The sequence below is a fragment of the Trachypithecus francoisi genome, unplaced genomic scaffold (assembly GCF_009764315.1).
Source record: "Trachypithecus francoisi isolate TF-2019V2 unplaced genomic scaffold, Tfra_2.0 Lachesis_group14, whole genome shotgun sequence".
Taxonomy (NCBI): domain Eukaryota; kingdom Metazoa; phylum Chordata; class Mammalia; order Primates; family Cercopithecidae; genus Trachypithecus; species Trachypithecus francoisi.
In genome coordinates this window covers 41,395,620-41,410,357 of record NW_022681459.1, presented here as the reverse complement: position 1 = coordinate 41,410,357, position 14,738 = coordinate 41,395,620, and the positions used below count along the sequence as shown (strand labels likewise).

At 53.0% G+C, this 14,738-nt stretch overlaps 1 protein-coding gene across 1 annotated transcript in view; it reads right to left on the bottom strand.

Moving 5' to 3' along the window:
* Window positions 1–205: 205 nt before the first annotated feature.
* Window positions 206–14,738, bottom strand: part of GNB1L (G protein subunit beta 1 like) — a 69,694-nt gene continuing 55,161 nt past the window's right edge. The window contains exons 7-8 of the mRNA XM_033232938.1: window positions 14,331–14,546; window positions 206–735 (exon numbers count right to left, since the gene is read on the bottom strand). Of these exons, the coding sequence (XP_033088829.1) occupies window positions 484–735; window positions 14,331–14,546 (468 nt within the window). The 3' untranslated portion in view covers window positions 206–483. The remainder of the gene's footprint in view (window positions 736–14,330; window positions 14,547–14,738) is intronic.

Sequence of the window (14,738 nt, the reverse complement as noted above, 5' to 3'; positions counted from 1 at the left end):
GGGCGAGGGGTCACGTGGACATCGACGGGCAGCTGTGGTTGGGGCCTATCATCTCCCGAGGCCTGGCCCAGGAAACCCACACTTGGGGTGGCCCATTCAACAGTGGGTGAGGGTGGGGCTGAGCATCCTGCCTGGTGGGGGTCTGAGGGCACTGATGCTAAGTGGGGGACCAGGGCCTCCTCAGGGAGCTCCCACCTCAAGCCTGCAACTTGGCAATGGAAATTTATTATAAAATACCCTCAGCTGGCAACACAGCAGGCCCAAGCCAACGTCTCCCGTAGGCCTTGGACGGCCAGGACTCTGGCTGGCCCCCAGAGTCACCGTCCTGTGATGACACACTCCACAAAAGGAAACACCAACCTCGTGGTCCTTGGGCCATGACTTGCTGGTCCTCAGAGGCCCTTGAGGTTTCAGGTCAAGGCTGGGGCCCGATGCCCACCTCCCTGCCCGCCCTCCTTGTCTCCCGGGAGGGGAGTGGGTGAGTCACGCGCGTGGGTAGAGCGACCAGAGGCTGATCCGCTGATCCTTAGAGCCCGCGGCCAGCAAGCCATCGGCGGCGAAGGCCACGCACTGGATGGCGGCGCTGTGGAAGGCCAGCACGGCCAGCGGCTGCATCGTCCGCCAGTGGAACACGCGGATGCGGTGGTCCCAGCCTGCGGTGGCCAGGATCTTGCGGTCTGGCCGGATGGTGATCTCGGCGATCCCGGGATTGGTGAGTTCATGAGTCCCACGCACCTGTGAGAGTGAGGAGAGGCGTTAGGCCACTGCTTAAGCCCGTGAGGCAGTGCTGTCCCCGGCGCCCCATCTGCAGCTGGAACCAGGAGAGACGCAGGCCCACAGGCTGGGGACGTGAGGGGCACACACTCCCACACAGCTGACCTCCCACTCTTCCTAAGGCCACGATGGGGGACTCCAGCCCTCCCCTCAGACTGGTCTTCGGCCCTGCCCTGCTGCTCCTTGCACCAGCTCTGACCGACTCCTTCCCCAGTCAGAGAGCAGCAGAGAGACAGGGATGTCCCAGCTGCAGGAGAGGGGCTGGATCCTGGGGCTCCTCACCCCGGGGAAGACACTGCACCCTAGTGCCTAGTGAGAGGCCACGTCCTGGGCTTGACGGCAGCAGAACGCTGGCACTTCTCCCAAAAGAACCTCACAACCACCCCAAAGCTGATGAGGATGAGAAATACAAACTCCATCTTCAGCAAAACCATGAGGTATGTGAACCCCCAAGCTCAACAGGGCTGGGAGCGCTGCCAAGAGCGAGACCCAGTTGGGGGTTGGCAGGATGAGGCGGGGACAGGGGGAGACGCCCTGGAGGCGGCAGGAACCACACAGTGCACCTTGCCCGGTGGGGGCAACATGCCCGGCTGGGTTCTGAGAGGGGGTGGGGCACTGCACAAGACCCTGAGCCACACAGGCAGATCCTATGTGCATGGGGCTGTTGGGGCGCTGGCCTCTTCCTGGGCCGAGCGTCCCACACTCGGCGCTGGGTGCGCAGGAACCCTTCTGCCCTGACCCCTCCCTGACATTCTTCTCCTACAACAAGCAGGGAGCTGGGGAGTTGGGGGATTAGCGCTGCCTCTGTGGCCACAGCACTTCTTGGTTCCACAGGGCTGTCCCATGTGCTGCAGGAAGTTTGGCACCTCTGTGCCCACACACTGAATGACAGAGGCACTTTGCCACCATGATGACAAGAAACAAGGGCCACTTGCTTCCACACCGGCCCCATGCACTGTGAGCTTTCCGTCAGCACCCTTTTCTCTAAGGGCCTCCTGATGGGGCCACGCTGCCCTCAGTTGCGAATCACACATCTCTGCAAAGACAGCACAAGGAAAAAAGGAAGAAGAAACAGGAAAAAACAATGGCAACATTCAGCAGAGGCCAATGGAAACTGTCACCAAGCAATGCTGTCATAAATTAACAAAAGAAAACTTCATGAATTAAGCTCTGGCTCTGCGTCCCGTCTGTAAAACAAGAACCCAAAGCAGAAGAACGCGGAGGAGGAAAGCTGACCTGGCAGAGCTCAGGGGAGAACTGGAAGAAAAACTCAAAGCAATGAAGGAGAATCAGCAGCAGCAGCAACTCTAACAGGACAGCCAGGGACACAAAGGGCAGGAATGATGGAGAGTGAGCAGAATGGGCCGGGTGTGGTGGCTCATGCCTGTAATCCCAGCACTTTGGGAGGCTGAGGTGGGAGGACTGCTTGAGTCCAAGAGTTTGAGGCCAGCCTGAGTAAAACAGCATGACCTCCATCTCTATAAGAATTTTTTTAAAAAATTAGCTGGGGGTGGTGGCATGTGCCTGTAATCCCAGCTACTCGGGAGGTTGAGGTGGAGAATCAGCTAAGCCCAGGAGATGGAGGCTGCAGTGAGCTGAGATCACTGCCACTGCACTCCTGTCTGGGCAACAGAGTGAGACCCTGTCTCAAAAAAAAAAAAAAGATACGCTGTAATAAAGTTATCGGACTTCATAGCGAAAAAACTTTTGATAGCCAGACAAAAAGACCGTGTTGATGACGAGGGTGCCATTTAGGCCGTCCTCAGAATGTTCCGCAGCCACATGGGTGCCAAGGGATGATGGGGTGATGCCTGCAAAGGCTGAGGAGGAAAGCGAGGTCCAAGCATTTTATATCCAGCCAAACTGTCGCTCAACTATAAAAACAACAGACCAACATTTCTGAACATGTAAGAACTCAGAGAATCCTGCAGCCATAAGCTGTTCTTGAAGGACTAGAAGATTAACTCCAGTCTCGTAAGAGATAACTGAAGAACTGCTGCAAATGGTCTGGCAGGGAGCACTGGACCCACTTGCCTATAGGATTAGCTCTAAGACAATATGGGGATTATGGCTGTGAAACCGGTTATATAACTCACAGAAATATGGGAGGCACTGAGAGAGGTGGGACGGTTGTTAAGTTCACTGATTTAGCTCAGTTTTTGTCCTTAGGGGCCAAAGATATAATAGTCAACCTCATCCCCGAGAGATTATCTGAGCTCCCCCACCATAAGTAATGACAAAAATAGCATCATTTCCTTCTCCTATCCCACCTCACTGTAGGTGCCTTTGTTTCCTAGTATTTCGCTTGTATATCTGCATAAAGTTAAAAAAAAGATCTAAATATACTCAACAGGCTGAGTGTGGTGGCTCATGCTTGTAATCCCAGCTACTTGGGAGGCAAAGACAGGAGGATTGCTTGAGGCTGGGAGTTTGAGGCTGTCGTAAGCTAAGATCACACCACTGCACTCCAGCCTGGGCAACAGAGTGAGACCCTGTCTTTTAAAAACATTACAAATTAGCCAGATGTGGTTGTGTAGTCCCAGCTACTTGGGAGGCTGAGGTTGGAGGATCATTTGAGTCTAGGTTTATGATTGAATTTCAAAGTGAAATCCAAATCTGTGCTATGTACAAGGGAGATTCCAAAGGAACTCTTGGCAGAGATATACTGGGAAAATGCAAACAAGAAGAACAGGGTAATCTGAATAATAGGAACATTTGAATTCAGGGCCAAAGCATTAGGTAAGGTTATATAAAATACTTAACAATGATAAAGAGTACAATTCCCAGTGAAGAGCTATATAATCCCAGCACTTTGGGAGCCCAAGGCAGGAGGACTGCCCGAGCCCAGGAGTTCAAGACCAGCCTGGGCAACATATAGAGATCCTGCCTTTCCAAAAAAAATTTTTAATTAGCCATGCATGCCGGCATGCACCTGTAGTCCCCACTTCTTGGGAGGCTGAGGCGGAAGGATTGCTTAATCCAGGAGTTTGAGGCTGCAGTGAGCTATGATCACATCACTGCACTCCAGCCTGGGTGACAGAGCAAGACCTTGTGGCCCCCACCCCCCAAAATAACTGTAAATATCTGTTTAGCCAATAAACTGACATATCATCCATAAAGCAAGAATAATAGGAAAGTGGCTATAATTGAGTAACTGGTACCAGACTAGTCCTCTTGATGCAAACAATCATAAAAAGTGGACAAAATATACAAGGCAACTGTTTACAGGCAGGAAACACTAGGCAGAGAAGGGGAGCTGATGAGGTGGGCCTCCCAAATGCCCCCACAGCTCTCTGCCTGGAGACAATGCCCTCGGCATGAAGTCCACACAGAACATAGTGGTCACATTAAGCTGAGGAGGCAAAGATCAGAATCTAGAGCAGTCAGAGGGCTGAAATCCGTGGGGCAAGGCAAAGGAATGGAGGGAGCTGAAGACTGTGTGAGGGGTCCCTATGAGTCTTGTGTGAGGGCTGGACTGCGCATGCTCACGGTGGACTCCACAGGGCTTACCAGAGCTGCAGAGTTAAACAGAACAGGTTCAAGAGGTCAACACTGCTAGAGGTCCAGTCAGCCTGAGTGCAAAGACTGCGTGACAGCCTGAGACCAGCTGAGCTACCAGAACGGCATCACTTCAGGAATAGGATTCTGTCTTAGAGTATGGCCTACCCTACATCTACCAGAACAAAACTAGAAACCAAGCCCTGACAAGGTCTGCAGGAGAGGCAGAGTTTGGACGTTGAGTTCCACCCCACTTAACAAGCCTGGGAATGAACTTTCCACAGACCTGCCCTAACAAAGCCAAAAGCCAAGCCTGCACAAGCTCAAGGTGAACAGTCAGTAACTGAACTGCACACCAGAATGAAAGCAAACACTCTTCAGAGCAAAATAACAGAACCCAGAAATTCAGCATGTATCATTTACCATGTCTGGCACACAAACAGCAAATTACTAGACATGCTAAGAAGCAGGAATATATGACCCAGAGTCAAGGGGAAAAAGCAGTTAATAGAAACTGACCCCAAAATGGAAGAGATGTTGAACATATCAGATAAAGACTTTAAAGAAACTACTTAAATGTGTTCAAAAAAAATGAAAGGAAAATGTATTCAAATAATTACCAAAAAAATTGTCTTCAATGAGCATATAGGAACTATTAGCAGAGAAATGGAAATTATAAAAAAGAATCATAATAGAAAATATAGAACTGGAAAGCTCAATACTGAAATGAAAAATGTATCAAATAGGCTTAACAGCAGATTGGAAATATATTTATTTTTAAAGTCAGTGAACTAGAAGACAGATCAACAGACATTGCCCAGTCTGAAGAGGAGGGAGAAAAATGACTGAACCAAAACAAACAGAGCCTCAGGGGGCCATGGGATGCTATCAAACTGCATAACTCACAGAAGCCCCAGAAGGAGGGGACAGTGAAAAATGGTCAAGAAAAAACAGTGGCTGGATATTTCCCAATTTTAATGAGAAACACGAATATATAGATGAAAAACTCAGCAGAACCCAATCAGGACAAGAAAAGAAAATCTATCTAGGCACATGATAGTCAAACTGCTGAAAACCACAGATAAAAAAAAAAATCTTGAAAGCAGCCATGGTGCAAGACATATTACATGCATGGGAATGACAGGATACCATGAGTTCTCATCAGAAACAAGGAACAACGTCTTTACAGGGCCCAAGGAAAAATACAACTGTCATTCCCACATGCCATAGCTAGGATTCTGTAAAAAGGAGGGTGATGAAGACATTTTTTTTTTTTTTTTTTTTTTTTTTTTTTTTTGAGACGGAGTCTCGCTCTGTCGCCCAGGCTGGAGTGCAGTGGCCGGATCTCAGCTCACTGCAAGCTCGCCTCCGGGTTCCCGCCATTCTCCTGCCTCAGCTCCGAGTAGCTGGGACTACAGGCGCCCGCCACCTCACCCGGCTAGTTTTTTGTATTTTTTTTTTAGTAGAGACGGGGTTTCACCATGTTAGCCAGGATGGTCTCGATCTCCTGACCTCGTGATCCGCCCGTCTCGGCCTCCCAAGTGCTGGGATTACAGGCTTGAGCCACCGCGCCCGGCCAAGACATTTTTTAGATAAACAAAAGCTAGAGAATTTTTTGCCAGCAGAATTGCACTACAAAAAAATGTAAGAAGATACTTGGGTCTATAGGATAAGCAGCAGACATGGCAAAGGGGTGAGTAAATGTAACATGTTATGTTTTTTATTTCTTGTAAGTTTTTTTTTTTTAACTGATGATTTGAAGGAAAACTGGTCAGATGCAGTGGCTCATACCTGTAATCCCAGCATGTGGGATTGCTTAAACCTAGGAGTTCAAGGCCAGCCTGGGCAACACAGTGAGACCCTATCTCTACAAAAACTTAACCAGGCATGGTGGTACGTGCCTATAGTCCCAACTACTCGGGAAGCTGAGGCAGGAGTTTGAGGGTGCAGTGAGCTGTGATTGCAACACTGCACCCCAGTCTGGGTGACAGAGCAAGACCTTGCCTCAAAGAAAAGGAAAACTAATATTGTAAGGTGCAGTTTTGAATGTGTGTAGATATAGATCACAACAGTCACAGAAAGACTAAAAGGGTGAATAGGAGGGATTGCACCAGCACAAGGTCATGTTTGTGAGACGGGATGTGAACAACACTGATTCTAAGGAGACTTTGAGAAGGGTGCACACTCTTAAAGTGCAACCACTTAGGAACAAAAGTGGCAAGTGGTCTAGCTAAGAAGCCAATAGAGGAAACAAAACAGAATACTAAGAAATAAATATTTGATTACCACAAAAGAAGGTCGAGAAGGAGGAAAAGTGGTCAAAAATGGAAGTGACAAGTGGAAAATAAGTATAGAGATGTTAAACTTAATCCCAGACATGTCAATAATTACAGTGAATGCAAACAGACTAAACGCATCAGTCAAAAGGCAGAGATTGTCAGAAAGCATCACAAAGCAAGACACACCTGTCTTCTAAAGATACTTTTTATTGGGAGGCCGAGGCAGATGGATCACGAGGTCAAGAGATCGAGACCAGCCTGGCCAACATGGTGAAACCCCGTCTCTACTAAAAATACAAAAATTAGCCAGGCATGGTGGCACAAGCCTGTAATCCCAGCTACTCGAGAGGCTGAGGCAGGAGAATCACTTGAACCTGGGAGGCGGAGGTTGCAGTTAGCCGAGATCATGCCATTGCACTCCAGCCTGGCGACAGAGTGAGACTCTGTCTCAAAAAAAAATTTTAAAAGTAAAAAAAAAAAGATGCGGCCAGGCGCGGTGGCTCATGCCTATAATCCCAGCACTTTGGGAGGCCGAGATGGGCGGATCACGAGGTCAGGAGATCGAGACCATCCTGGCTAACACAGTGAAACCCCGTCTCTACTAAAAATATAAAAAAATTATCCGGGCGTGGTGGCGGGCGCCTGTAGTCCCAGCTACTCGGGAGGCTGAGGCAGGAGAATGGCATGAACCCGGGAGGCGGAGCTTGCAGTGAGCTGAGATCAAGCCACTGCACTCCAGCCTGGGTGACAGAGCAAGACTCCGTCTCAAAAAAAAAAAAAAAAAAAAAAAAGATGCTTTTTAAATGTCAAGAGGTCAAGACAGGTTGAAGGTAGAAGCAGGGAGGAAAATGCAAAGGGCAAACCTAAGAAAGTCGATGCTACTGTTTAGCATCAGACAAAGCCAACTTCAAGACAAAGAGCATTACAAGAGACAAGGGACACTTTGTGCTGAGAAAAAGGCCCTGCACCAAGACGAGGTGACATCTCAGTGCCTATACACCCACACTCAGCCCCAGAGCTTCAAAGCTCATGAAGCAAAACTGGCAGAGACAAAGAAACAGGCATGTTTGCAATCACAGTTAAAGATTTTAAGAGCCTTCTCTGCGTAACTGTTAAAAAAAACTAGACCAAAAAATCAGTAAGGATATTAAAGACTGGAACCACGTCCACTGACCTGGGTCAGGCTGACGGAAGGCTCCACCCCACAACTGCGGAACACACGCTCCTTTCAAGTCCATGTGGTGCACTCCCCGACACACGCCATGTGCTGGGCCAAAAACAAGCCTCCATAAATTTCTAAACACTGCAATTGCACTGCGTGCATTCACTGACAACAGAATTAAGCTAGATTAAAGATATAGCTACAAAATCAACGAATATTTGGAAATTAACACCCCCCCCCCCAAGGAACCAACGGATCAAAGAGGAAATCACAATATTCTGAACTGAATTAAAATGAAGACACAATAAATCAAAGCTTATGGGACTGAGCCACACGGAAGGTGGCCAGGCTGGGAGTTGAATTCTCAGCAGCCCAGGGAAGTGGCAGGACCTAGATCCGAGACCCAGCAGCTGCTGCTGCTGAGAGAACGGCCCCTCGGCATCCAGGCCCGTGCACTCCGAGGCCACCAGCACAGCCACCAAGAAGCCCCTGCCCGAGGAACCCCTAAAGGATGTGCTTTTTGGCTTCCAGAAGGAGGGCTTGAGATGTAAGAATGCCCAGGGCTTGAGATGTAAGAATGCTCACACATGAAATGCAATTATCAACGTGAGAACTGCTTCCGTAAGAGATGTGTCTATACCTGGAGCGCCAGGAAGGTTGGAGGTAAAATGATTAAAATATAAGGCTATAAAGGGAAGTAGCGACCAAAAGAAACCTGGATTGAGCCATACTAAGAGTTGGAAAAATAGGCTTTGGGGCAATTGTCCTTTCTAGAGATGATGAGGGGGAATGAAGAGAAGACTTCACCCACTAGGGAATTACCATTTTAAACTGGCATATTCCTAGGCCAGCTTCAAAGTGCATAAAACAAACACAGGCTCCCAGCAAAAGGGAACTGGACAGGCCTCTCTGCACTTGCTGGGGACCCTGGTCACCTGCAGGATGACTTAAAGGCCTAAGAATCAGTAGACACATGGGCCTGGCACTCATGTGTGCAGCGGGGCATCTGACAACCAGCAGCGCCTCCCTGGCACATGTGCAGTGCTTATGAAAACTGGACAGCCCTGCATTTCAAAGAACTGATATCATTCAGACCTTGTTCCCAGACCACAATGTTAATTAAGTTAGAAATTGAAAACTAAAAAATAACTGGGGGAAAAAAATCAAACATTCAGAACCATAAAAACATTCTAATTAACTCAGCAGCCAGAGAACAAATAAAAATGGGGTCTTTGTGTCAAATGAGGAACATGGAAAAAAAATAATAAAAATGGGGTCTGCCTGGAAGTGAGGGGAGGAAGACAATGTCTTCTTGCACCAGGGAGCCCAGCTGGGTGGTCACCTGTGGAAACGGGCTCCATGTGGGGCGGGCAAGGGAAGGCTGAGTGTCAATGGGCTGTGCACCTGACCCCAGGCAGGGCAGCAGATGCAACCCAGGGGACATGGGATGGAGGGAGAGCATGGCAAGGACAGAAATGATGAACAGAAAGATAGAAATGCTCAAGGACAAACACATACAAGACTGATCAGGAATAAAGCAGGGACAGAGCTTTGAATGCGGCAGAAATTTAAACAATCATCACAAGCAGTCCAAACAAGGTCACTAGGAATATAACCTTGAGGATTTGTATGCCCACACATTCCTAGAAAAATTCCCCAAATCAGGAAACCTAAATTAGTCCACAAAGAAAACAACCCAGGCAGAGAAAATAACTGCCCAGTAATGGTGCAGGTGAAGACCAACCTACAGTCACTCACAATCCCCCACCTCCACCGCCCAAATGTGTCCATCCATCGGGAGAAGAGGGGACGCTCCCCACCAGCTTCCTGAGCCTGGGGCTCTTGTCACTAGGCAGGTGGTGGGAGAGGGAGACCCAAGTCAGTCTGTGGCTCTGGGCAGTTCCGGCCCAGCCCAGTGGAGTGGGCAGAGCATATGTCACACGTGGGGGCGCTCGTGGTGATTTCCGGACTTTTCCCTGAGATCCAGGGACAGACTGAGGATTTTAGTTGTTTTAATGTTTAAGAAAACTCCAACAATGCAATGAACAGATTCAAGAAGAAAACCTGTATGAGTCATAGAGATACAGTGAGAGCATTCAGTGACATCAGGCACCCATTCAAGACCCAGATTCTTTCCCCAGGAGAGGTGGGAGGAGCCTTGCCTGGCGAGGAGATGCCACCAAACAACCCACAGCCCTCACCCCGGCCTGGGATACCACCGCCTGCGCCCCCTGACGCTGCTCTAGGCTCCTGGTCAGTGAGGTCGGCGCCTCGCCATGCCCTCTCAGCCACCTTGCCCTCCGACCTCAACACCAGCTTGTCTCTCAAGGCCAAGCCCCTGCAGGCCCATCGTCCTGCCCTTTCAAGGCATCTCCAGGGCCCAGGTCCCCCTGTTCATGAACTTACCAAGGCCTGCAGCCCTGACCCTTCTCATGGCCCCTCCCCTCCCACCGCCCACTGTAACCAGCACAGTCCCAGCACATCCCAGATGCTCTGCCTGTCCTCTACCTCTCTGGCCTGGCAGACCTTGGCTCTAGGGGTCTTGGCAGCGTCCTCCTTGTGCTGAACGTGCTGCAGCACGACACACAGCCATTGGTTGGCAACCACAAGCCCAGGCTGGCCTCAGTGTGCAGAGCACCCGGCCTCAGGGCTGCCTCCCCTCCCTCCACACCAGCCCCTGCCTCTCCACTTGGCTCCCTGTGACCCGGCTGAGGGGCCATCAAGGCCAGCACCTGCTGTGCAGGGCCGTGGGGGGATGCTGGCATGTACGTGTCACGCATGTGGGGTTCACCGCCTGTGCTGCAGACCCAGGAGCCTCTCCCTGCTCTCGGGGACCAGAACACAGTGGCCCAGGGAGGGAACTGATGGCTGGGAACAAGAACAGGAGGCTGATTTGATGCCATCGTCACTGTCACCCGTTTCTCTCCTATGACCTCTGCCCTAAGTCAGTGGTAGAGAGCAAACACCGGGCCCCACGCCATGGCCCTCACTGGAAGCCACTGGAGCCTGCTCAGGGCCCTCTTGATAGGAATTTGCCGGAAGGTCCTTCCCAGGGAGAAAAGAGCTGCTGAATGCCTGGAGCCACTAGGCGCGCGGGGAGGTTTCCGTAGGAGTCCTGACTGGGTGTCTTCACCTGTGGGAAGCTGAGATGCCCAGTTCCTCCTGCCCAGCAGCCTGGCTGTGCCTACCCACCAGCCAGGCGGCCACTGCCTGCAGGGACAGGAACGACCCCACACTCACCTCAGCCATTCTCAGAAAGCAGTGACAGCATCAAGGTAAAGAAAACCAGGTGCAAGGACCAGCTTCCCGCAGGAAATGAGGACGATGCAGGAAGCCTGGTGGGGCCTCCTGGAGAAAGACTAGGGCCTGCTCCAGCCCTGTGTTCCTGAAGAAGAGGACTGGTCCTGGCCCTGCAGTGATGGCAGCCAGGGCCCTGTACTACTGTGCTCCTGATGGCAGGTGGGACCATGCCCAAGCCCTGCACAAGCCTTTCCACCTGATGCGATGCACGGGGAGCTGACCCAGGGCCCTCTGGCCTCCCTCCTGGCTGCCCAGCAGCTCTGCTACTGCCCTCTAAAGGGCAGCCTCTGGCAGACGGCAGCAGCAGCCACCACTGCTGTGCAGATGGGAGTGCAGCTGGGACACCTGGCCCTGTCTCATTGGAGAGCCACGGTTGGTCCACTTCCCAGGCCAGGGCTGTCTGGAGTAGGGGAGCCTCATTATTACTTAAAGGCCTCAGAATATGGCTGGCTGTAAATCAGTCCCCGCTTCAAGGCTGTGGGCGCTACCCCAAATGTGGGAGGGAGAGGGCCTGCATACCACCTGTATCTGATGACAACGCAGGCTCTAACCGCGACGGCTCGTGAGAAAGCCACCTTAGCAAGGCAGGGCTCCAGTTGCCACTTGCCTCCAAGGCATCCTCAGGTGGCATCCTGATGTGGACAGCCTCCTCGTCACCACCGCGGCCCTGGCCAAGCCCCAGCCTGGACCTGGCCCTTCCAGGAAGGCTCTCTGGCCACCAGTGTCTCTCATAGCGCATGACCTCAGGTGCCAGGAATGCATGGCGCGGCCAGGCCACCATCTGGTTCCGATTACCCATGCTCTGCTCCGGGAACCTCACTCGCGTCTCCGCTCCCAGCACCCGCTGGGGGGAGACTGATCTTGGCTTATCAGAGGCTTCGGCGGGAGGGTGCGAGGGACACACAGCCGCGCCCATGTGGCTCTTGGGTGAGGAGTCACAGTGCAGGCGGTGGGTGAGGACACCTGTGGGTGCTGAGGACCTTCGGTCACCTTGCTTGCTCCCGGCAGCAAGAACGCTCTCAGGCAGCTCACCTCCGAAAGCGCCCCCAGAGGCTTTCCCTGAGGCCCGGGCTTTACAGAACCTGCAGTCTCCAGGGCCTCTAGGATCAATGTTAAGACGTGACATTGGGCAGAGGGTGGCATGTCAGCCTCTCCAGCTCTCTGTCCCCTGTCCCTGGGATCGCCTGTCCCCTCCCAGGCCTCCTCCTGGCCCATGCAACACAGCTCCCTGTCCCCTGTCCCTGGGGTCGCCTGTCCCCTCCCAGGCCTCCTCCTGGCCCATGCAACACAGGGCTCAGTAGGGGAAGCGCTTCTCCTTTGATGTGCACCACAGGCCGATGCCCTGCCCAGCACGCCACAGCCACGCCAACCACTTCCAGTTCCTGGTTCTCCCTTCTGCTCTCACTTTTCAATTCATTAATACCTGGTCCTCCTTTTCCTTTAACTTTTCATTTCATCAATCCGGTCAAGTTTATCACTGGACTGGAACGTGCCCCATAAATTACAGTCTTAAGTTCCAGCAGCTGTTTCCCAAGCACGCCAGGAGAGACGAGGCAGATCTGGGCCAGGACGGCAGGAGGGCCCCTTCCCGGGGTCCTGGGCGCAGGGGTGGGGACTGCAGGGAAGAGCCTTCCAGGAGCTCTCAGGGAAGCTGCCTGGGTCTTCAGCCCTTTACTGTCAGACTGGTGAAGGACAAGCTAGTGCCAAGTGAACACTGGACCCCATGGGGGCACCCTGCAGGGTCCCTGCCAGGCTTGAGGAGGAGGGAGGGAGTGGGAGGGAGATGCCCCTTCCAGACATGCAGACCCAGCACCCAGAGTGGCTCAGCCTCCCAGCGCCCAGAGCAGCTCAGCTTCTAGCTGCTAAGAATGGGCATGATGATGACTCTCATCCACCCATCACACAGGCCTACTAGGCCTTAGAAGACCCTTCTTCCTGGGGAAACACGGGAAGCTCTGCCGCTTACAGTAGGGACTTGCGTCCCCACCCCCAGGACAGCTGACGGATGGGCAATGGATGGACACAGCTTTCCTGCAAGTCTGCCATGTGCCCGCACAGGTTGGTGATGCCCACAGGGCACTGGGGCCGCTCACAGAACCCTGCCCCTCTGTGTATCCTGGTCTCACCAGGGCCCGTCCTTCGCAGCTCTACCATATGCTTCAAAGGCTCTGGTGGTGCCTACTCAGGAGTGGGCCTGACGGACCCAAGGTGAGCCCTCCCCGCCCCACAGGGGCCAGGACTGGGCGAGCGTGAGGTGCAGTAGGCTTGCTGGGGCTGCTGGCAAGTCTGCCCTGCCTGGGGGCCCAAGGGATGCCTTCCCTGTGGCCTCCTGTCATACAGACAGCCTGGACCACAGCCCCACAGAGAAGGGCAGCCCCAGGACCTGTCCTCAGTGAGGCTGGGAGCTGCTGCTTTGGCCAGTAGCCACCTCACGGGACATGCAGCTCCCCCTGGAGGCTCTTCACCCATGAGACTCGGCAATCAGGCCACTCGCTGGCTGTGGGTAAGTCTCAGGCTTCCAAGGCTTCTGGTGAATGGGGGCTCCTTGTCCACCCCCCAGAAGCCAGGATGTACCCAGGCCACACCCAGCACCTCATCCCCCATGGTCTTTGCAGCCCCAAGACCTGCACCAGAGTGAGACCTGGACAGGAGGCTCCCCTTGCTCCCACCAGCCTGACCCGATCCCTCCCATCCCAAATGGGGCCACATGTGTAGGCCAGGCCACCCTGTGTTGAGCCCTGGAGCCACAGGCCCAGACAGGGATACCACGGTGCCCCTCGAGCCACACCAGCCAGGAGAGCCCAGGAGACACCACGAGAAGATCTTCGGCAACCGCCAGGCGGCCCTGAGGCCTCCCTGCCTTCCTGCTGGGCTTTCCCACTGCCCGTGAGCAACAGCCTCCCTCGGACCAGTCCAGACCACCACGGGGGCCACAGCTCCTTGCAGTTTTCCACACTGGTATTTTTTTTTTGTTTTTTTGTTTTTTTTGATTAATCAGTTCCTTACTGACCAAATTCCTCTGAGTTTTCACAAAGGGGTTTGAGTATTCCTGGACTCTGCGTGCCTTTCTCTAGATGGACAAGATGTAATGGCATGAACCCGAGGTCTGGGCGAAACCCAAACCATGTGAACACTCTGCCAGCGCCCACGCCCCTTTCTTCCTGCGCCAGCCATGCACAGCCCCCCTGCACCCGCCTCCAAGTGATTAATTAGCCAGGGATCTGCAACAACTCCTCTTCATGCCTAAATATTGTTTCAGCCTATCAGACTGTTAGTGCAGAGCAGGATAAATGAGGCCCAGGGCCTGGCGCACTGACCTGCAGGGCCTGCTGCCCGTCCAGGCTCCAGACAGCCAGCGCCTTCCCCGCGGAGCCCGAGATGCCCCTGGCCTTCTGGGAGTCAAAGTCAAGGTCCATGACGGGCTCCTCGTGGCAGGCGATGTGGCTGCACACCTTCTGCTCAGAGATGTCCCACAGGGCCACCGATCCATCCTCATAGCCGGCCAGAAGGAGTGGGCGGGGGTTGCAGTCGGCCTGCGGGGAACAGCAGAGCAGTCAGCTCCTAGAAGGACTCTGACGTCAGTGAGTTTTGGGGGAGAAGGGGCTCTGGAGATCTCCTGCCCCTCCTGCTGGCTGGGGCTGTCTCCCATGTCTTCCACGTGGCTGCCACAGCTCAGAAGCTCTGCACCGCCAGTGCCCTCCTGTATAGCCCCTGGATGGCTGATG